Here is a 22,597-nt window from a genome sequence, read left to right as displayed (position 1 = left end):
ACTGAGTGGCTGTGGTTCCCGGCATCCCAATATAGTCAGATGACTCCATCTCTGACTATTGGGAGCAAGTCTTTGGCTCCCTCGGAGAGGGCTCGCAATCTGGGAGTCCTTCTGGATACGCAGCTGTCCTTGGAGGAACATCTGACGGCTGTAGCCAGGGGGACCTTTTGTCAGGTTCACCTGATTCGCCAGTTGCGGCCCTTTCTTGATCAGGATTCCCTGCGCACAGTCACTCATGCCCTCGTCACCTCTCGCCTGGACTACTGCAACGCTCACTACATGGGGCTCCCCTTGAGGGGCACCCAGAGGCTCCAACTGGTCCAGAATGTGGCTGCGTGGGTAGTTACGGGAGCTGCATGGCGCTCCCATACAACACCTCTCCTGCGTGAGCTGCACTGGCTCCCGGTGGTCTTCCGGGTGCCCTTCAAGGTGTTGGTTATCACCTTTAAAGCGCTCCATGGCATAGGACCTAGTTATCTTCCAGACCGCCTGCTGCTACCGACGACCTCCCACCAACCTGTGCGCTCCCACAAAGAGGGCCTCCTCGGGGTGCCATCAGCCAAACAATGTAGGCTGGTGACCCCCAGGGGGAGGGCCTTCTCTGTGGGGGCACCTACCCTCTGGAACCAACTGCCCCCAGAGATAAGGAGAATCCAAAACATCGGTATCTTCCGCCATGCCCTTAAAACTTTCTTTTTTCAGCCAGCCAGGCTGGCTTAACACTTTTAAATGTTTTTAATTGGTTTGTCATTGTTTTTTAATTACGGGGCCAAATTTATATATATCCTTTTAATAGTATTTTAATGTTTGTAGTTTATGTTTTTATTTGGCTGTACACCGCCCTGAGTCCTCAGGGAGAAGGGTGGTATATAAATTTGATATAAAATAAAAAAAATAAAAATAAATATTTATCGCAAAGTGCCAACACGGCAACTTAACCTGAATACCGAGGTTTTTGTTTAGAAAAAAACAAATCGTATGTGATTAACATCTTTTGTCTTGCTCAAAAAACACAACGACGGAGCTTTCAATGATACAAACAACTTTTTATTGGAAGGTAACAGTTTGCATTTGGCACGCTTTTGAACAATTACTGTGATTTTTGCTGTCGTACGCATGCTGATAATTTGTCTAACCTTGGCTCATACTTTGTAAGTTTGAGAGCAACGCATGCAGCCCTCAGGTCATCTGTTAATCTGTTTCCGGTGTCAGAGTTGATATCATTCAAAGCTGAAAACAGCTGCTCACAAGCATAAGATGATCCAAACAAAGTAAGGAAAGCGATCCCAAGTGCTTTCAGTGACTTAAACTGATTTGGCAGATAATTCCACACTTTAAGGATTTCATTTTCAGAACTAACTGTGCTGTCCTTTGTCATCCCTTCTATCTTCTCAAGTGTTTCACGCAGGTCACAGAATTTATTTTTCCACAGGGAGCTTTCTTGAAATTCCACTAGCTCCATTTCTAGATTTCCTAAATCTAACCACTGTAAGCAGGAAAGATCAAGTTCTTCGAATTTGGCTTTTTCCGGGGAAGTAAGAAAACACAGGGTTGTCTCCATTTTACGGAACTGTGAAAACCTGTTACTAAAATTCACCTTTGCAGCTGCTACAATGCTAGAAAACTCCTTGTAGATTTCCTGACGGCTTGTAGGATTGTCGGCAAATGTTGTAGACTTTTCTAAATGCCTTTTTAGATTTGGAAAATATTTCAGCTGCCCACTTTCAAGGTCTCTTTCAAAAACCTGCAGTTTCCTCTCAAACGTTTTGATATCACAAAACATCCTTTCTGCTATTTTTCCTACACCTTGTAGTTGTTTGTTTAGTACATTGAAGTGTAGTGTAAAATCTGTAAAAAACATGAGGTTGGTAAGCCAGGCCATATCAGTGAGCTGTGGATATTCCTGCCCTTTTTCATTCATAAACAGCCTAATTTCAACCAAGCAGGCTACAAATCTCTCCAGGACTCGTCCTCTGCTCAGCCACCGGACATTATTGTTCATATGTAAACAATTATTCTGTGCCTGAACTTCCTCAAGAAGTGCTTGAAACTGTGGAAAATTCAGAGCATGAGCCATGATGTAATTCACCATTTTTGTGACATCTTTGAGGACGTCGTCAAATTTTTTGCTGCTTTCCTTGGCACAAAGAGCTTCTTGATGTATAATGCAATGGAACGGAATGACTTGATGTTTTGTTTCTTTAACAAAGAACTGTATGAAACCAGATGTTGCCTCCACCATAGAAGGTGCCCCATTACTAGTAACTGAAACCACTTTTTCTGGTCTTATGTCCTGTGACGAAAAAGCCTCCATCACAGCATTATAGATATCTATTCCTCCTGTTCTTTCAGGCAAGGACACCAGTTTCACCAGCTCTTCTCTCATGATGTCACCAACAGCATAACGCACAATTACTGCTAGTCGTGCGTGATTATTTATATCTGTGCTTTCATCCAGGCACATGGAGTAACAGGCTGCCTTTTGTAAGTCAGTGGTGAGCTGCTGGCTAACATCACTTGCCATGCGCTGGACTCGATCTTTAATAGTATTTCTGCTAAGTGGCACCTCAAAGATGCGCCGAATAATTTTGTCCTTGTTTGGGAAATCATGAAAAAGGGAATTACTCCCAGACAACATGGCCGCTTTGATAATATCCCCATCAGAAAGGGACTTACCATGTTTTGCTACGCACAGTGACATGTGAAAACTGGCAGCTGTCAGATTTGTTCTTTCCGTTTCATCAAGTTTAGCAACACTTTTGTGGTAGGTGTCAAAGTGCCATTTGACACTTGATGTGTGACACATAACACTTTCATGACACAGAATACATAACGCTTTCCCATAGTGTTCAATCACTCCAAATGACTCTGTCCAGGCCTCTTGGAATGAACTTCCACTATCTGTTTTTGCTTTTTTGGCTGCACTCATTTTTGGCTGTTCCAAGACTTGGAGTCTACAAAAACACAAAATTAAAATAAATAAATAAATGAAGCACCCAATACAAATATATCCCTATATCAAAAATAGGTAACAATATTACTGTAATTTTCGGAATATAAGACGTTCCGGACTATAAGACAAATCTACCATTTTTGGAGAGGAAAACAAGAAAAAAAACTGCCTCCCAGCAATTTGCCTCCTTGCAGCAAACAGCCTACTTTAGTTTCATTTTCACCACAGCCTGATTAGCACAAGAAAAAAAAATCTGCCTCCCCGCAATTTGCCTCCTTGCAGCAAACAGCCTACTTTAGTTTCATTTTCATCACAGCCTGATTAGCAAAAGAAAAAAAAATCTGCCTCCCAGCAATTTGCCTCCTTGCAGCAAACAGCAGAGGTCTGTGTGGCAATAGGCAATGGCAATCCCTGCAGCCTGAAACAGCTGAGGGTCGGGAGGTGCTCAGGCTGTGCTGAAGCTGAAACGGAGGTAAATTTTTGCTGCAAGGAGGTAAATTGCTGGGGGACAGAGGCCGGTGGGCGGGCGGGGCTACATTCAGTATATAAGACACACCCAAATATTCACCCTTTCAGGGGGGAGGGGGGAGTGCATCTTATACTCCAAAAAATACGGTACTTAACACTAAAGAAATGGCTATTCCCTGAATCAACAATCTACAGCAGTGATTCTCAGCTGAGGTTCCTTTTGAATTTGCTGACCACCAGCGCAGGGGGCAATGTTCCACTGACCACCAGCTTTTGGCCTGCTCTGAAAAAGGCATCTGAGTGCATTTCCTACCTTTGATTCACCTCCACTGTACGTGCATTGAACCTACTTCTGGTGGAATTTGCATAAATAAGATGAAGTGGAGGTCTAGCGCACATTTCCCATACACAGGAGGACTGCAAACTTCAATCATCCATACTTCTTTTCCTTTTTTAAAATTTATTTTTTATTTATAGAAAGAGCAAAAATTTCAATTTCTATATAAACAGGTCTGGGTATAGTTATTTTGAGTAATCAAAAAAGGGGGGCGAGTCATTGACCCCCACAGAGGGGGCTCGCAACTTGGGCGTCCTCCTGGACACACGGCTGTCTTTAGAAGAGCATATGACGGCCGTGGCCAGGGGGGCTTTTTATCAGGTTCGCCTGATATGCCAGTTGCGCCCCTTTCTGAGTCGGGATTCCTTATGCACAGTCACTCATGCTCTCGTCACTTCTCGCCTGGACTACGCTAACGCTCTCTACATGGGGCTCCCCTTGAGGAGCACCCGGAGGCTCCAACTGGTCCAGAATGCGGCTGCGCAGGTGATCACGGGAGCAACATGGCGCTCCCATATAACACCTCTCCTGCGCGAGCTGCACTGGCTCCCGGTGGTCTTCTGGGTGCGCTTCAAGGTGTTGGTTCTCACCTTTAAAGCACTCCATGGCTTAGGGCCGGGGTATTTACGAGACCGCCTGCTGCTACCGATAACTTCCCACCGGCCAATACGCTCTCACAGAGAGGGCCTCCTCAAGGTGCCGTCGGTCAAGCAATGTCGGCTGGCGGTCCCCAGGGGGAGGGCCTTCTCTGTGGGGGCACCCGCCCTCTGGAACGAGCTACCTCCCGGAATACGGCTGATTCCGGATCTCCGCACTTTCCGTAAGGCCCTGAAGACGTTTTTATTTCAGCAAGCTGGCCTGGCCTGAATAGATTTTAGGGGTTTTTAATTGTATTGCTAGGGGTTTTAAATTGGGGCAGCCGTTTAATTTAATTTATTTTTAATTATTTTAACTTTTCTATTGCATGTTATTTTAATTCTCGGCTATTCACCGCCCTGAGTCCCTTCGGGGAGAAGGGCGGGATATAAATTTAATAAATAAATAAATAAATTATAACAGTAGCATTCATAACATTAGTAGTCATATAATAATGTCTCATCATAATATTGATAATAAACATATAATGACAATAGTGCTTACTTATCTTATCCATTCAGTAAACCATTTTACAAAATTACCGTATTTATCAGAGTATAAGACGCACCTTGTTCCCCCCAAAAAGAGGGTGAAAATCTGGGTGCGTTTTATACTCCAAATGTAGCCCCACCCAGCTTCTCAAACGGAGGTTTCAGAGGCTGAAAAAAGCATCAGAAAGAAGCTTCAGAAAAGAAGCCCCCAAACAGAGCTTCAGAGACTTTTTTTCCTGAAGCTGTTTTGGAGGCTTTCAAACGCAGAAAAAAAAAGCAAGGCACAGAGCTCACTTGGAAAGATGGTTTTTAATGGTGGACAGGATCACATGGTTTGAGGTTGTGGTAGGGAAAGGGAGGGAATGCCGAGAGTGCCTCTGTTGGGCTTTTGAATTTGAGCTTGTAGTCTGATTGGTTGTCAGACTCCCATGGGGTCATGCAGGAGTAACTTTGTAGGTTGTCTATGTCCTGGACTTGGTTGAGTCTTGCTGGGTGATGATGTCATGAAAGGGGCTTTGGGCAATTCCTACTATGGCTCTGCCTGAAGGAGGTAGATCTTTGTTATGTAGAATAGACTGGCCCAGGCCTTAATGGCCCATTGACAAAGGGTGGGGGGAGGGGGGCTGAGTTTCTGCCTCCCTTTTAGGGGAAATATTCTGCCCTGTTTAATATTTCCTAAAATATCTCATTTTCCTAGGAGAGGGGTGGGTGCTAAGGGTGCTAACTTCCTACAACCAACCCCCCCCCCTTTAGAAGAATGAACTGTTTTAGGACATATTAAAAAGGCAGAACTTTCCATTTTCCCTAAAGGAGAAACATGTTTCTAAAAGACAGAACCTCAGAGACTCAGCTCTCTGCCCCCAAGTAGAAACTAAGGGGCCAAACTTTTAAAAATGCAGATTTGGTAATCCACATTCAAGACAAGATTAACCCCCTCCAAGGAAGCCAGCCTCTAGGATTAATTACATTTATTAAACATGATTTTAAAAAACTCAACTCATTGCCGGCCTTCTGCGAGGCAAAGGAATTGAAATCAAATAACAAAATACACACAAAAAAGAAGCCTCTAAATCACAAAACGCTATAGAACAAACTGTGTAAAAAATCCATGTGCTCCATCAAACCAGCTGGGTCAGCTGCCCAGAATCACTCATGTGCTTGCTGGTTCTGCTTCCACATTAAACCATTCTTTCAATCAGCCTCCATGTTTCCAGTGTCTTTTCTCCCAGCTTGGAACTGAACCCAGATAGAATAGAATAAAATAGAATTCTTTATTGGCCAAGTGCGATTGGATACACAAGGAATTTGTCTTTGGTGCATATGCTGTCAGAAATAGAATAGAATGGAATGGAATGGAATGGAATGGAATGGAATGGAATGGAATGGAATAGAATAGAATAGAATAGAATAGAATAGAATAGAATAGAATAGAATAGAATAGAATAGAATAGAATAGAATAGAATAGAGGGAATGGAATGGAATGGAATAGAAAATATGGAATAGAACGGAACGGAACGGAACGGAACAGAACAGAACAGAATAGAATGAATGGAATGGAATAGAAAATATGGAATGGAATGGAATGGAATGGAATAGAATAGAATAGAATAGAAAATATGGAATGGAATGGAATGGAATGGAATGGAATGGAATAGAATAGAATAGAATAGAATAGAATAGAATAGAATAGAATAGAATAGAATAGAATAGAATAGAATAGAATAGAATAGAATAGAAAATATGGAATAGAATGGAACGGAACGGAACGGAACAGAACAGAACAGAACAGAATAGAATGAATGGAATGGAATAGAAAATATGGAATGGAATGGAATGGAATGGAATGGAATGGAATAGAATGAATGGAATGGAATAGAAAATATGGAATGGAATAGAATAGAATAGAATAGAATAGAATAGAATAGAATAGAATAGAATAGGAGGGAATGGAATGGAATGGAATAGAAAATATGGAATAGAACGGAACGGAACAGAACAGAATAGAATGAATGGAATGGAATAGAAAATATGGAATGGAATAGAATGCAATGGAATGGAATGGAATAGAATGAATGGAATGGAATAGAAAATATGGAATGGAATGGAATGGAATGGAATAGAATAGAATAGAATAGAATTCAATTCTTTATTGGCCAAGTGCGATTGGACACACAAGGAATTTGTCTTTGGTGCATATGCTCTCTGTGTACATGAAGAAAAAATAAAATAAATTCATCAAGAATAAAAAAATACAACACTTAGTTGAAGGATAAGGGAGTTCATTTTTGGAGAAAAGAGGATGAAGAAGCCGCTCTCTGCGCATGCTCAGAGGCACTCTTCTTCGCAGGCTTGCAGCTCAAAGCAGAGCAGCCCGGTTGACAGGAGCGGGCCACGTGCTCCTTCCCGTCTATTTCCTAGCGTCAGGGGCGGGGCCACGACGCGGGCCACGCCCCTCCCGCCCTTACGTACTTCGGGCCACGCCCCCTCCCAATGACGCCCTTTGCGTGCGCGCGAATTTTCCGCTTCGCCGGCCCGCGCCCTTTTAAAATGAACGTTATTCTATTTTTTTTTTTAAAAAGCGAATTTAAAAAAAAAAACCGTCCTTCTCTCTCCTCGAAACAACAACAACAAAAAAGCGGAAAGTAAAACTTCTTACGGGAAGACCACGTCGCGGGCGTTTGAAGCCCGAGGTCAGAGGACGCGTGAGGCGGGTGAAAAGAAGCGCTTCCGGGTCGTCACCGCGGTAACCTTCGAGGGGGGCGTGGCCTGGGGCGATACCCGCCCCTACGTCGAAAGGGGCGGAGCGGCGGCCATTTTGCTTTTTCTCCCTCCCTCAGCGCGAACCTGAGGCAGCCGCGGGTTGCAACGAGAGCCCAGAAGGCGCGTCGTCTCTTCCTCCGCCCGGCTCGCCTCGACCATGCTGTCCGTGCGCGTAGTCGCTGCGCTCGCCCGGGCCTTGCCCCGCCAGGCCGGCTTGGTGAGCGGTGGGACGGGAAGGGCCGGTCTTGATGCGGCAGAAGACGCCGCCATCTTGGGCTCCGGCCTGGCGGTGACATTGACTCGGCGGCGGCCGCCTCCGTTGCTCTCAGGAGCCTCTCAGGGCCTTCCCCTCCGGGCCTTTCCTGCGGGTTCTCGGCGTTTCTCGGCCTCCCGGCTGCACCGCCCGAGGCCTTTAGGTCGGCCAGGCGGTGACCCCGGCAAGGTCATCCTTCTTCCAGGCTCCTCTCTGCAGCCGCCTCCCGGGGAGGGGAAGGGCTAAAGCCGCTTGACGGGACCGTTGAAAGCCCGGTGCCTTTTCTGGGGTGGGGTCGGGCGGGCTGCGGCGTTGGAGACGCGGCGTGTCAGAGGAAGGTCATCTTCGGTGGGGTGGGGGGGGGCTGTCAGGCTTTTAATATCTGGCCGTGGATGATGGGTGATGTGTTCCCGGCTGCTTTGATGGAGGCCCGGATGACCTTGAGGAGGTTTTTCTCTCAAGAGAAGCTGCTGCTGCCTCTGCCATTCATTACAGATAGTCCTCGAGTTACGACCACGGCGGAGCCCAAGATTGATATGTTGCTCACATTTTGTTAAGTGAGCTTTGCTTAACCCCTCCCCATTTTACCACTTTCCTTTTCCACGGTTGTTAATTGATTCATTGCATATGTTAGTACAACAGGGTTGTTAAGTGAATCCAGTTTCCTCATTGACTTGGCTTTGTCAGAAGGTCGCAAATGGGGATCATGTGACCCCCTCAGAACACGGTGACCGTCATAAATAGGAAACAGGTGACAACCATCTGAATTTGGATCAAGTGACCATAGGGATGCTGCAAAGGTCATTGGTGTGAAAAACAGTCGTAAATCCCTTTTTTCAGACGACTGAACGGTCACTAACTGAGCTGTTGTAAATCGAGGACTACCTGTATCTATGGATCATCTGTAACCCATATTTTCTAATAAAATAAAGGATTTTATTTTTGCTTGCACTCTGGAGACATTTCTGCACTGCAGGCTTGTTCTCTTGCTGTCTGCCCTGAAAGGCCAGTTTTGCAGGCCTTACTTAGCATTTGCTCCTTTTGTTTCAAAATCTGGAAGTGGGGGAGCCTTGGCTTAAATCTTTATTGAAGAGAATTATACATAAGCCTTTTTTTAAAAAAAAAAACTCGGTGCACCCTTTTGTGCAGTTTTGACTAATGCAGCATCTGCAACGATGACTTTGCTGCTACAATTGAGTCAGTTCTTGTAGGGTTTTACAGTAGTCCTCAATTTAGGACCACAATAGAGCCCAACATTTCTGTTGTTAAGTGAGATTTGCCCCATTCCCCTTTCTTGCTGGACTTAAGTGAATCATTGCAATTGCATTGCAGAGTTAGCAACTTGGTAGTTAAATGAATCTATTACAGTATTTTCTAGTCCAGTGGTTCTCAACCATTTCTTCACCACATACCCTCTTTAAATATCTTTTGTGGTCATGGACCGCCAAGACTTAATTCAAGATTTAAAGCACTAGACTGCATCAAGCCTTTGCAGATCCCCTTATGTGATGGCATTGCGGCCTCTTAGGGATCCACTAACCACATGTTGACAACCACTGGTCTAGTCCAATACATAGTATATTGAATTGATGACTCATTTCTAAAAAGACACTATTTCTGAAATTGTTAAAAGTGGCAGCAGATGTTTGGAATGCACTTTAAATGAAAGTGCATTTAAAGTGCACTTCTTCTGTGGCCTAGCACTGCAAAAACAACACAGGTATACTTTAGATTTTAGACACAGCTAAAGATTCCTGTTTGGACATTACTAAGATTTTTCCTGAAGATTAATACAGAGAATGTGGGCTATGAATAAGCTTTCGCTGGATGAGGATTATGAGTGAGCAGCAGTTTGAAATAATTTACCTTAAAGCTTTGATCCCAACCTTGTGCAGAAACAGATAACTCTTAAATGCTTTTAAAAAAACAAATCATACATCTTCCATCTCTTCTGGTTCCTGAAAAGGGCTTTGGAGAGAAACTAACTGAATGCCACTCATTTAAAATCGCCTCATTTTTTCCCCCTGGTATCCATGGCAGAGGGCAGGCAGATGAGCCTCATAAAACACACAGCTGTTTTAAAGAGCTGGAGAGTGATATTTGTGTGTATCCTACAGAGCTCCCTTATCCAATTTTTTTTGCAGTAATATTCAGGTTGATTTTCTGAATTGCTAGTTGCTGATGCCTAAGTAAACAGTATCCAGTGTTTACTATGCAATTTTGTACATACATAATATCTTGCAGTAAAGAGCTCTGGTAATAAATGATAACTTTTAACTCAAAATTTTGCAAGAAAAAGATTTAAATTTCAGATAGGAGACCTTGTGGTTTTTCTTTGTCTTAGGTGTCACGGAATGTTTTGGGCGCATCATTTGTAGCAACAAGGAACATCCATGGCTCCAAAACAACTCTACAGAAAACTGGTAAACAGTGTGCAATCTCACTTTTGATAATAAAATACTCCTGGCTTTATCTAAATTAAATGTGTTTCTCTTACAGCTTTTAAATTATTTGACATTTTGCCATTCCTTCATTCATTTATGCATTCGATTTCTGTAGCTGCCCGATTCAACCAAGTGACTTTCCCTGACATGTTGCAGACTATAGGTGCTGCTTGGATTCAAGTCCCAGCAAGAGTGAAGTGAAATTATTTTTTAAATGAACAAAGCAAAGCAGAATTTGCCATGCTGTGTTCACTACTTAATTGTTCACCATCCCATAGTTTGCTGGAATTTAACTAACTGTGCTTTATTTGAATTTCTGGTTTGAATAGAACTCTATTTCAGTTCTTAAAGCTGACCAAGGCAAAAATACTGTAATACATCCTGAGTACTGTTGATACTTGTGAGTTTTGTAGAATTAAGAGATAAAACTATTTTATTAGCTTAAATACCCTATTCCAGGGGTTGGCAAACTTAAACACTCAAAGAGCCACTTGGACCCGTTTCCCACAGAAAAAAACAAACACTGGAGCCACAAAACCTGGGTGGGCGTGGCCAACTCGATGTCACTCACTCACCCAGTCACATGACCCCCCCAGCCACGCCTACCAACCACAAAACCATTCTTTCTCTCTCTCTCTCTTCCTGTCTCCCTCTCTCTCCCCCCATGTCTCTCCCTTTGTATCTCTCCCTCTCTTCCCCCCTCTCACCCCTCTATGTATCACTCTGTATGTGTCTCTATGTCTCTCTCTCTCCCCCAATCTCTCTCTCTGTGTCTCTCCCCCTCCCTTCGGGTGACCGTCCTCCTCCTCCCCCTGCTCTTGTGATGTCCTGGACAGCTGTGGCTGAGCCAGGAGCGTGTGCATGGGCGGGGAGACCCTCCCCAAACGAGCACCAAAGCAAGCAAAGGCACCCGCGGGGTGAGCGGCTGCTCGATTAGGAGGGTCTTAACAGGATGGGGCTTCTTTCCTGCACTAATGCTCTGGCCATCGCCTTGCTGTTTCATCCCCCACCCTAGCAGCTCTTTGGCTGAGTGTGGAGGGTGCGAACTCCAGCCTGAAGCGGCAGGAAGCAAAGGCTGCCTTACGTGCAAATGTGGCGCGAAGGTAGGTACAGGGGAGCTTCTCTCCTGCACTCTCCTCCTCCCACTCTCGTGATGCCCTGGCCGGCTGTGGCTGAGCCGGGAGCATGCGCACACTTGGGGAGACCCTCCTTAAGCAAGCCGCTGCCCACCCTGCGGACACCTTTCCTGAGCTTTGGCACTCGCTTGAGGAGGGTCTCCCTGCGCGTGCGCACGCTCCCAGCTCAGCCACAGCCGGCCAGGGCATCACGAGTGTGGAAGAGCCACACTCAAGGGGCCAAAGAGCCGCATGTGGCTCGCGAGCCATGGTTTGCCGACCACTGCCCTATTCAGTTTGCCTTCATTCACTTTTATTGTATATTTGGGTATCTTGTACAGAGAACTTGGATGTCTTGAAAATACCGAATTGGAATTTTGTGTGTGTGTAAACAAGAATTATCTCAATTAGCGTATTCATTTTAGTAGATGTATGTAGCTTTAATACAGGTGCATAATCTGCACCTGTATTGAAGCTGTATAATTTGATGTCATGGACTGAGAGCCACAAAATCTCCAGTTCTCCGATTTTTGATTTTTTTTTTTTTTTTTTTTTAGAACAATTGCTTGAAAGCAAACATGGCACACTCTGAAACTTCCAAATTTGTCTGCAATAGAAACTTTTCCAGCTTCTGTCTTTGATTTTGTTTTCTTTGTTGGATGGAACTGTCTGTTCCTCGACTGACAGAACATGAGATTTAAACCAGGGCTATCTAAAAAGACTGCCTTAATATCGATCTGTATTCTTTCAGGCACTGCCGAAGTATCTTCTATACTTGAGGAACGTATCCTGGGGGCCGACACATCTGCTGAGCTCCAGGAAACTGGACGCGTGCTTTCCATCGGTGACGGCATCGCCCGTGTGTACGGCTTGAAAAATGTTCAAGCAGAAGAAATGGTGGAATTCTCGTCTGGGTTGAAGGTCAGTCTTCATATCCATATTTGCATAATAAAACTTAATTGTCATAATTTGGTTTTTCTCTGTCCATTGTATTACTATGTGAAAGGATATTGCAGGGTATGAGTGATGGAAATGCCATTTAAAGCAACACATCAATCAGGTGGTGTTAGCTGTTACCTCTGATTGCTAACCATATTTTCATTTGACAATATATACAGAATATACCGTATTTTTTGGAGTATAAGACGCATCTACCTTTTTTGGTGAGGAAAAGAAGAAAAAGAAATCTGCCTCTGAGCAATTTTGCCTCATTACAGCAAACAGCCTGCTTTACTTTCATGATCATTTTCAGCATAGCTTGATTAGCACAAGGGAAAAATAATCTGCTCCAGCAATTTACCTCCTTGCAGCAAGCAGCAGAGCCCTGCGCAAAACAGAGCAAATCAGTTGAGAGTTGGGAGGCCGATCCAATTAACTTGCGCTAATTAGGCTGTGCTGAAGCTGAAAGGAGCTGTTTTTTTCTTGCTGTTTGTTTGCAAGGAGGTAACTGCTGCCAGGCAGAGGCCAAAGAGTGGGGGCCAGTGAGTGGGCGGGGCTACATTCGGTGTATAAGACGCACCTAAATTTTCACCCCCTTTTGGGGGGGGGGAAGGTGTGTCTTATACTCCGAAAAATACAGTATTTGCAGAACTATATCCTCATGGCAGTGCTCTTATATTTTACAATATGTAGGTAGTCCTTAACTTATGGCCAGTTGCTTAGTGCACTGATGATATTACCGAGTTTGGGAGTAATAAAACGCCTGCAAGAAACCAGCCAAGGTCAGAGCATTAAGGACCCCTCATTTCAACCTTGAGCTACAAATATTCTCCTTTATCGGTGCTTAGTGACCCTTATAAGTAAGAACAGATCCTGAAAAAAAATCTTATGACCTGGATTTGAAGTTGTAGCATACATGGCTGTCCATTATTGCCATTTTCAGTGTCCCACGGTCACATGACTGCAATTTATTATTATATTTTTGGAAATTGCAGTTACCTCTACTTTCGGGGGGGGGAGGGGATTCCCTGAAGTGAACAATGTTTTGCTTAACAACCACCACAAAGAGTCATAAAATAAGGCATGGTCACATGGTGACCTGCTTTATAAGTTTCATGACTTGCACCCAAATTCGTGGGCTCAGTTATGGTCGTAAGTCGGAGACTACCTATTATGTAGTTATTTGTATGAATTATGCTTGTCGGGAATGTCCTGTCGCATCTCTATTATATGGGTTTTCCCAAGTGGAAACCCCTAAATGAGTTTTCTCTTTTCTTAGGGTATGTCTCTGAACTTGGAGCCTGACAATGTTGGTGTGGTAGTCTTTGGTAACGACAGATTGATTAAGGAAGGAGACATTGTGAAGAGAACGGGGGCCATTGTGGATGTGCCCGTTGGAGAGGAGCTGCTGGGGCGTGTGGTCGATGCTCTGGGGAATCCCATCGATGGAAAGGTAGGTGTGGAAAGCAGACCGCTGTTACGTGTGGGGCTGTTGGTGAGGAGTTAATCTGACTGCATGATTCTTTTGCCTTTACAGGGTCCCATCGCTTCCAAAATCCGCAGGAGGGTTGGCTTGAAGGCTCCTGGAATCATCCCCAGGATCTCTGTCCGGGAGCCCATGCAAACCGGGATCAAAGCAGTAGACAGCCTGGTACCCATTGGCCGTGGGCAGCGGGAGTTGATCATTGGAGACAGGCAGACAGGGTAAGAAATAAGGGAGATCCTCTCCTTGCCCCAAGTGATCCTGGCTAACCGTGAATTCTTAGCTTTTGGAATCATCTTTACATGGGGATACACCTGAGGGCATTGGATTCAAAAACCTCCACAGAGTAATAGCAATAGCACTTAGACTTATTTACTGCTTCACAGTGCTTTTACAGCCCTCTCTAAGCGGTTTACAGAGTCAGCCTATTGCCCCCAACAATCTGGGTCCTCATTTTACCTACCTCGGAAGGATGGAAGGCTGAGTCAGCCTTGAGCCTGGTGGGATTTGAACTGCCAAATTGCAGGCAGCCAGTAGTCAGCAGAAGTAGCCTGTAGTACTGCACTCTTAACCGAGGCTCTTGTTAATGCAAAATTACCAATAGGAAAATCTCTTTGGGATTATTCACCTTTCCAGTTTTTCTCAACACCGAATTTGTAGACCTCTGAGTTAATTTGGGGGGCAATAGGATATTGACGGTTACGTATTCAATTTGCAGCAAAACTGCAATTGCTATTGATACCATAATTAACCAGAAAAGATTTAATGATGGAACTGATGAGAAGAAGAAACTCTACTGTATCTACGTTGCCATTGGTCAGAAGAGATCAACCGTTGCTCAGCTGGTGAAGAGGCTGACTGATGCAGGTACTGGCATTTCACCCAAAGCTTTGTGCTTGCCAAAATGCATAGTCCAGAGCAGCCTTATGCTTGATGTCCTGAGTTTTTCTTAAATATAAAAGATATCTATATTGACCTGCCTTTGGCATTACTTTTCAAACATCTCTATAAAGAAAGTTCACTTTTTATCAGGTTGGATTGTCATAAGACAGGTGTGTCCAACCTCTGACCCAGCTGGTTCAGACCGCTTCGGGCCAACCAGATGTTAATTTTAATCTGGTTCGCCAAACCGGTTGTTCCAAAGACTGGCTAACCCCAAGGATTTGGGAGGAATCAAATGTAGAAAGTGGGGGGAAATGTAGGCATTTCTCTCCTGGCTAAGCTGCTTTCATCTTCATTGACCTTGGTCATCTCCCTGTTTCAGATGCCATGAAGTACACTATCGTGGTTTCTGCCACAGCCTCCGATGCCGCCCCTCTCCAGTACTTGGCTCCTTATTCCGGCTGTTCCATGGGCGAATACTTCAGAGACAACGGCAAACATGCCTTGATCATCTATGACGACTTATCTAAGCAGGTTTGAACCTCGGGCTGGCCTCTGAATTTAGGGGACGGGGAGCCAGATCTCTCTTGAGACAGACACAGCATCTGTGCTCTCTTGATCAACAGGCGGTGGCCTACCGTCAGATGTCTCTCTTGCTGCGGCGTCCCCCTGGCCGCGAGGCGTACCCAGGCGACGTTTTCTACCTGCACTCTCGTCTTCTGGAAAGAGCAGCCAAAATGAATGATGCATTTGGAGGGGGATCCTTAACTGCTCTCCCAGTCATCGAGACTCAAGCTGGTGATGTGTCAGCCTACATTCCAACGAACGTGATCTCCATCACCGATGGGCAGGTAGGATCCCAAGGGGAACAGGAACCTCTAAGATGGGTGATTGGCCCCAGAGGTGTTATTTTTAAAACCTGCTGTGATGACCCAGGGCACAGCACAGAGGTAACACAGGCAGCTGGCAGTTCAAACTGTCCCTTTATTGCTCCAAATTTCCCCAAACTCCTACGTTTCTGGCAAGTCCCAGAGCAAAGTGATGACACACAAATACACACACACCCCTCAAGCAGCCTCTGGCTGCAAATAGGCCAGGCAATGCTTTGCCACCATGGCTGCAAAGCAAAAAATCCAGAAAGAATGCAAGGAATCCAGGAAAGTTTAAACGTCGGCACTCAGTGCTCCAGGAATTTAGTGTTCATTCATGACAAATGTCCCTCCCCACAGCAACTCCTTAAGTCTCAGTCCCCAGGTGTGCCTTGTGAAGAGGTGCTCTCCTCCCGAGTAGTTGGATCAGTCTACACTATTCTCGCCTTCTCTCCACTCTCCGTGTTCGAGGATCAGGAGGGGGTGGTCCTTGCTCGTCGCCTGAGCTTTGTCTCTCATGTTCACCGCTTAGCCTCTTGGTCATTCTGCCCCGCTTCTTGCCTACAAGCTGTTCCAATCCTGAAAGGCCCTGGCCTGACTGGGCCTGCTCCTCCCCATTTTCCTCTCAAGCCAACGAAGCCACCCCTTCGTCTTCCTGCACAGATTCAGGCTCCGACAGGGGCATAACACCTGCGCTACTTCTCTTTTGGACTAGAGAGTGTTATGCAAAGCCAACAGTAAAGGAGTAAGGAATAGTAAGTCAAAGAAATTAAAAGCATTATTTTTTTTTTAAAGAGGAAATATAGCTAAATCCAGTTTATACAGCTAGTCTTTGACTTATGACCACCATTGAGCCCAAAATTTCTGTTGCTAAGCAAGACAGTTACTGAGTTTGGGCCCCATTTTACAACCTTTCTCACCACAGTTGCTAAGTGAATTAAGGTGTTAAGCGAATCCAGCTTCCCCATTGACTTCGCTTGTCAAGGTCATATGGCCCCAGGATGCTGCAATGGTCATAAGTATGAAAAATAGTTATAAATCAGTTTTTTGTGCCATTATAACTTCAAATGGTAACTAAACATGTTTGCAAACCAAGGCTTACCTGTAAGAAGAGAGATTGGGGTCCACTGTTGTTATTTTGAAAACCTGCGCTACTTTTTTGGAGTAGAATTGGTATGATGCAAGGCCTAAATTAAAAGAGTTATTTTTTTCAAAAAGAGAAAATATAGTTAAATCTCGTTCATATCAAAAGCAACCCTACTCCACATTTTTCTGCCCTTACCAGCTGACCTCCTTCCATCCTATCAACATACACTCTTGTACACAGATAGTTCTCATCTTATGACCGTAATGGAACCTGCCCATTACAGTTGTGAGTTGTGATGTTCAGCGGGTCACTCTTAAGATTGACTCAATTATACTACCCTTTTTGAGGCAGCCATTAAGGAAACACCATGATTGTTAACCAAAATGATAGTTCGGTTTGTATACTTGCAACTCAAACCAACCTAAGCCCATCATTGTTGCAATCCGTAATTGCATCATAGCTTGGATCAATCAGATCTTTCCCATGTAGGGAAAATACAGATTAGTTTAGGGCTGCATACAGCATCCCATGTAATGGTAAAGACACTCGTGTCCAGTTATTCTAGTCTTTGTTCACTGCCATAACAGCATCCAAAGACCAGTTTTATTGCATGGATCCTCCCATTGTTTTGTACAAGGTTTGGAGCTCTAATCTAGAGATCATTTGATAAGCTAAACAGTTGTCTACATTCCATAAACTAAGGAGTTACATGTGATACACCTGATAAAAAGAGCCGTGGTGGCACAGTGGTTAGAGTGCAGTACTGCAGGCTACTTCTGATGATCACCGGCTGCCAGCAGTTTGGCAGATCGAATCTCACCAGGCTCAAGGTTGACTCAGCCTTCCATCCTTCCGAGGTGGGTAAAATGAGGACCCAGATTGTTGGGGGCAAGAGGCTGACTCTTTAAACAGCTTAGAGGGCTGGAAAGCACCGTGAAGCGGTATATAAATCTATTGCTATTGCTATTGCTAAATAAATGGGTCAGTTTGATTATAATTGGCTCAACTGGGAGACTAAAGTTTTAGTCCCACCTCAGGCATGAAAGCCAGCTGGGCGATTTTGGGCCACTCCCCAGGAGACGGTGAGTTCTAGTCTCAGCTTAGGTGTGAAAGCTGGTTGAGTGACTTTGGGCCAGTCACTTCTCGGCCCAACCTGCCTCGGAGGGTTGTTGTGGGGAGAATAGGAGGACCAAGTATTAGATATGTTTGCCATCGTCAGCTGTATAAAAATCATAAAAGGCGGGAACTAATAAACAAACCTCTTTTCTGGCAGATCTTCCTGGAAACAGAACTGTTTTACAAAGGTATCCGTCCAGCCATTAACGTGGGTTTGTCTGTGTCTCGTGTTGGTTCTGCTGCCCAGACAAGAGCCATGAAGCAGGTATGTATAAAACTACCATAGAAAACTGGCATCGACCGCTTAATGTGTTTGGGACCTAACACATGCATTCCAAACAGGGACTTATGACTGGAGCAGTATAAAAATTGTGGTGTGAAGCATAATTTTGGGTCAGCCATTTATACTTCAGGTAAGGTTCCTCAATAAAAGACAGTTAAGCAAAAGGAAGAGAACAATCCACATTCTGACAAGCTTCAAGCGATGCCCCTTATCGCAGCAGCTGCTTTCATAAAAGTATAAGACACTTCTAGGCAGATCAGAAAAATAATTTGAGCAAGGTGGATGTTTTTGTAATCATTCCAGAACGAGAGGGACAGGCTTTTAAGTTAGGAAAGGCTGAATGGGAGCTTAAATCAGCTAGCAATTCAGGAGTACCATGTTTCCCCGAAAATAAGACCCTGTCTTATATTTTTTTGCCACCAAAAAAGGCACCAGGTCTTATTTTCGGGGGGTGGGGGATGTCGACCATGGACTCACCTCATTTGTGCGCATCGCCCTCGGTCTCTTTTTCGTTAAGCCTTCAGGAACTTCATCCGGCAAGGCTTTCCTGAAGGCCTCTGCAGCAGATAACAGCTCCAGATTGATCCAGAGCTGTTAACGGCTAGAGGTCTTCAGGAAAGCCTTGCTGGCTGCAGCAAAAGAAATGGGCCGAGGTTTGCGAGGCCTGGATGCAACTATCTGAAGGTAAGTAGTTCGGCAGCTCCACCCACCCCTCCATCCCCACCCTAGCTTAATTTTTACCTGTGCACCCTGGCGTGGGCGGGGTCTTAATTAGGGCTTATTTTGGGGTAGGGCTTGCTGTATTTTTTGGACTATAAGACACACTTTTTTGTCTCCCAAAAGGGGGTGAAAATGTCTGTGTGTCTTATAGACTGAATATTGCCAAAGCCTCACCCACCCACTGGCCGTTTTTTGGCCTCCGCATGCCCCGTTTTCGGACCTTTTTTCGGCCCATTTTCGAGGCTTGTTGCAGCCCGTTTTCTGGAAAAATGCCCCCCAAAACAGGCCAAAAAAAGCCTCGAAAACGGGCTGAAGAAACCTCAAAAATGGGCCCCAAAAGCCCCAAAAACGGACTAAAAGAAGCCTTCAAAATAGGTCGAAAAAGCCTCCAAAACGGGCCCCAAAAAGGCAGGAAAAGGGCCCAAAAATGGGAAGCCAAAAACTTTTTTTTTGTTGTTGTTGCTTTCCTCTTTTAAATTTAGGTGTGTCTTATAGACAGGTGCGTCTTATAGTCCAAAAAATAAGGTATATTTGGGCGCACACGTAATAATCAAGCTAGGATTTACTTGCTGATTAGGTCGTATTTTCGGGGAGACACGGTAGTCGCAGCTATTAAAAACTGATCACACGTGCAAAATTTGGTCTGAAACTCTCTAAGCGCATCATCCCATTGTGTAGGTGGCCGGAACCATGAAGCTCGAGTTAGCCCAGTACCGTGAAGTTGCTGCTTTTGCTCAGTTTGGATCCGATCTGGATGCTGCCACTCAGCAGCTGCTCAACCGTGGTGTCCGTTTGACTGAGCTGCTTAAACAAGGACAATACGGTAAGAGCCCTTTGGTACCCGTGTCTAGTTGCTGTTCAGAATTCTAGTATTATTTCCTTTTTTTTTTATGCTTAAGAACAGAAAGTGTACAAACATGTCCAGGACATGTCTCTGATTACAGGTAGTCCTCAACTTAGAACCATTTGCTTATTGACTGTTCAGTCAGCTTATTGACTGAAAAAAACAGAATTTTATGAGCCACAGTGGTGCAGTGGTTAGAATGCAGTACTGCAGGCTACTTCTGCTGACTGCAATTTGGCAGTTCAAATCTCACCAGGCTCGAGGTTGACTCAGCCTTCCATCCTTCTGAGGACCCAGATTGTTGAGGGCAATAGGCTGACTCTGTAAACCGCTTAGAGAGGGCTGTAAAAGCACTTTGAAGCGGTATATAAGTCTAAGTGCTATTGCTGCAACCGTTGCAGCCTCCCCATGGTCACGTGACCAGAATTTGGTCGCTCGGCAACTGGCATGTATTTATGGTAGTTGAAGTGTCCCAGGGCCATGTGAACACTTTTTGTGACCTCTTCTTATAGCAAAGTCAAGGGGGAAGCCAGACGTACTTAACAACTGTGTCATTAACTTTACAACTGCAGTAATTATTAGCAACTAAGGAAAGAGGTCATAAAATGGAGCAAATGTCATTTACCGTATTTCTCAGAGTATAAGACGAGCCTTTTCCCCCCAAAAAAGAGGGTGAAAATCTGGGTGCGTCTTATACTCTGAATGTAGCCCCACCCAGCTCCTCAAACGGAGGTTTCAGAGGCTGAAAAAAGCATCAAAATAAAGCTTCAGAAAAGAAGCCCTCAAACAGAGCTTCAGAGGCTTTTTTTCTAAAGCTCAGTTTTGGAAGCTTTCAGAGGCAGATAAAAAAGCAAAAAAAAGCAAGGCACAGAGCTCACAACCAAGGAACCCGTTGCTAAAATTCACCTCTGGGAACAGCTGATTGGGGGTATTCCGGGAGGCCCGATCCACCTGCCAATCAGCTTTTTTCTTATTTTCCTCCCCAAAAACTAAGGTGTATCTTATACTCCAGTGTGTATACTCCAGTGTGTTTTATACTCCAAAAAATACGGTAACTGTTTCACTTATCAATGGCAATGTTGGGCTCCGTTATGTCAAAGACTACCTGTATGCAATCCTTATCCTTTCTGTGCAATTCTCTACCATTATGTCAGGCTTAGTATGTTGCCTGACCCCAAATCATTGTGATTTTTGCCTTGTGGGTTTGTGCAATTTTAAATAAGACACAGCCTGGCTACAATATCTAAGCCAGTTTCTGGTTACCTGTGTGACAAAAGGGATCGGCCACAGAAACTGAGGTCAGTGAAGAGTAAGATATTCTCTTGATCACTTTTGTGAGTGTTATGTGTGTAGGAGAAGAGCTGGAAGGCAGAGTTAAACGTGTCATCAATTTGAAATCATTGCATTTTTTTTTAATTTGATTTATATGCTGCCTTTCTCCGGAGACTCAGGGCGGTTTACAATGCGTTAAGCAATAGCCTTCGTACTTTTGTATATTTATACAAAGTCAGCTTATTGCCCCCAACAAACTGGGTCCTCAATTTATCTACCTTAGAAAGGATGGAAGGCTGAGTCAACCTTGAGCCTGGTGAGATTCGAACTTGCGGTAATTGCAGGCAGCTGATGTTAATCACAATGCTATTAGTCTGCTGAGCCACCAGGCCCTTACTGCATTGCCACAAGAGATCGAAATCCAGCCCCCCTATGAATTACATTGACCCTTACCTAGTGCCAATTTAGCTTTGACTCTTAATTGACTAGATTCTTGGGTATAGGTAGCAATAAACTCTGTGCTTTGAATTCAACAAATATTCCTGGTTATTTGCCCCTTACAATGTATCGCCTTTTACGTCCAATCACATTTAAAGATGTAGTTTTGTGCTTTGTGGTCAAGTGAGCTGCTCTGGACTTTGATGTCCTCTCTCTTAGTTCCCATGGCCATTGAGGAACAAGTTGCCGTTATCTATGCTGGGGTCAGAGGTCATCTGGACAAGTTGGAACCTAGCAAGATCACCAAGTTTGAACAGGCTTTCCTTGCTCATGTTATAAGCAGCCACCAGCCCCTGCTCACCACGATCAGGTAAGGACCACATGGATCCCTAAAAGGTTAACAAGGGAGTGAGAATTTAAAATGTTTGCGTCAGTTATTTACGATTTTGACAATTGCAAGACTTCAGTGTTGCAGAATATGGTGGGAGGGGAAACGGGCTGAACAAGGCCTCTATTCCAGTTTGTTTTGGTGAGAGTTGAAATTCATTTCTTCTTTTACTTTGACAGGACCGAAGGGAAGATCTCTGAGCAAACGGAAGCCAAGTTGAAGGAAATTGTCATAGATTTTCTGTCTACATTTGAAGCATAAACTTTTAGGAAGTTCTGTGCACCAGGATACCTCTGTCGCTGACTGCTGGTATTGCTCGAGTTCCATTTTTCCAGAGACTTCAAAAAAAATATGTGTGTGAGTTGAGTGTACAGGTCTCACTGAGAATTTATGGCTCCTTGCTAGCCCTCGAGGACATCGTCCTCACCGTGATGGGATCTAGTTGACCGCTGGCAGGATTGTGTACAAACCACATGGCAAATAAAATCTTACAAACCATAGAAACTCTGCTCTGTTGTTGTTTTTTTTGAGTATTGTACTTAAATGTGTGAAAATATATATTTTTTTATGTTTTGTATGAGTACTGGAGAAAACTTTGTAGCTTTCTTTGAGGGGGGGGAATGCATTAACAGAGGGATAGAATCAAGATCATGTGAAGTGTTAGTACCATTTTATACTGCACTGGTAAGGCTAATATTGCATCCAGCTTTGGTTGCCACAATATACAACAGATGTTGAGACTCTGGAACAGGGGCGTCAAACTCGCATCGTCATGGCATCACAGAGGGGTGGGTTGCCCCCGGTTCACACCGGTTCTA

The 22,597-nt window shown here is 44.5% G+C and overlaps 2 protein-coding genes across 2 annotated transcripts; one reads left to right on the top strand and one right to left on the bottom strand.

The window, feature by feature from the left end:
- Positions 1–1,025: 1,025 nt before the first annotated feature.
- On the bottom strand, positions 1,026–7,608 carry LOC117655969 (general transcription factor II-I repeat domain-containing protein 2A-like). The gene is made up of 2 exons (XM_034403885.3): positions 7,543–7,608; positions 1,026–2,954 (listed from the first exon to the last, which is right to left on the bottom strand). Exon 2 carries the CDS (start codon positions 2,927–2,929, stop codon positions 1,091–1,093), a length of 1,839 nt encoding a protein of 612 aa, XP_034259776.2. The 5' UTR covers positions 2,930–2,954; positions 7,543–7,608; the 3' UTR covers positions 1,026–1,090.
- Positions 7,333–22,283, top strand: ATP5F1A (ATP synthase F1 subunit alpha). The gene is made up of 12 exons (XM_034403886.3): positions 7,333–7,863; positions 10,244–10,322; positions 12,210–12,379; positions 13,677–13,850; positions 13,935–14,101; positions 14,599–14,747; positions 15,145–15,296; positions 15,389–15,613; positions 17,992–18,099; positions 19,516–19,660; positions 21,611–21,761; positions 21,959–22,283. The coding sequence occupies exons 1-12, from the start codon at positions 7,804–7,806 to the stop codon at positions 22,038–22,040; spliced, it is 1,662 nt and encodes a 553-aa protein (XP_034259777.1). The 5' UTR covers positions 7,333–7,803; the 3' UTR covers positions 22,041–22,283.
- Positions 22,284–22,597: the final 314 nt, after the last annotated feature.

Source organism: Pantherophis guttatus, chromosome 2 (genome assembly GCF_059756535.1).
Source record: "Pantherophis guttatus breed Tessera chromosome 2, ASM5975653v1, whole genome shotgun sequence".
Classification (NCBI taxonomy): domain Eukaryota; kingdom Metazoa; phylum Chordata; class Lepidosauria; order Squamata; family Colubridae; genus Pantherophis; species Pantherophis guttatus.
The sequence above is the reverse complement of the archived record's forward strand: the minus strand, read 5'-3'. Positions and strand labels throughout refer to the sequence as shown.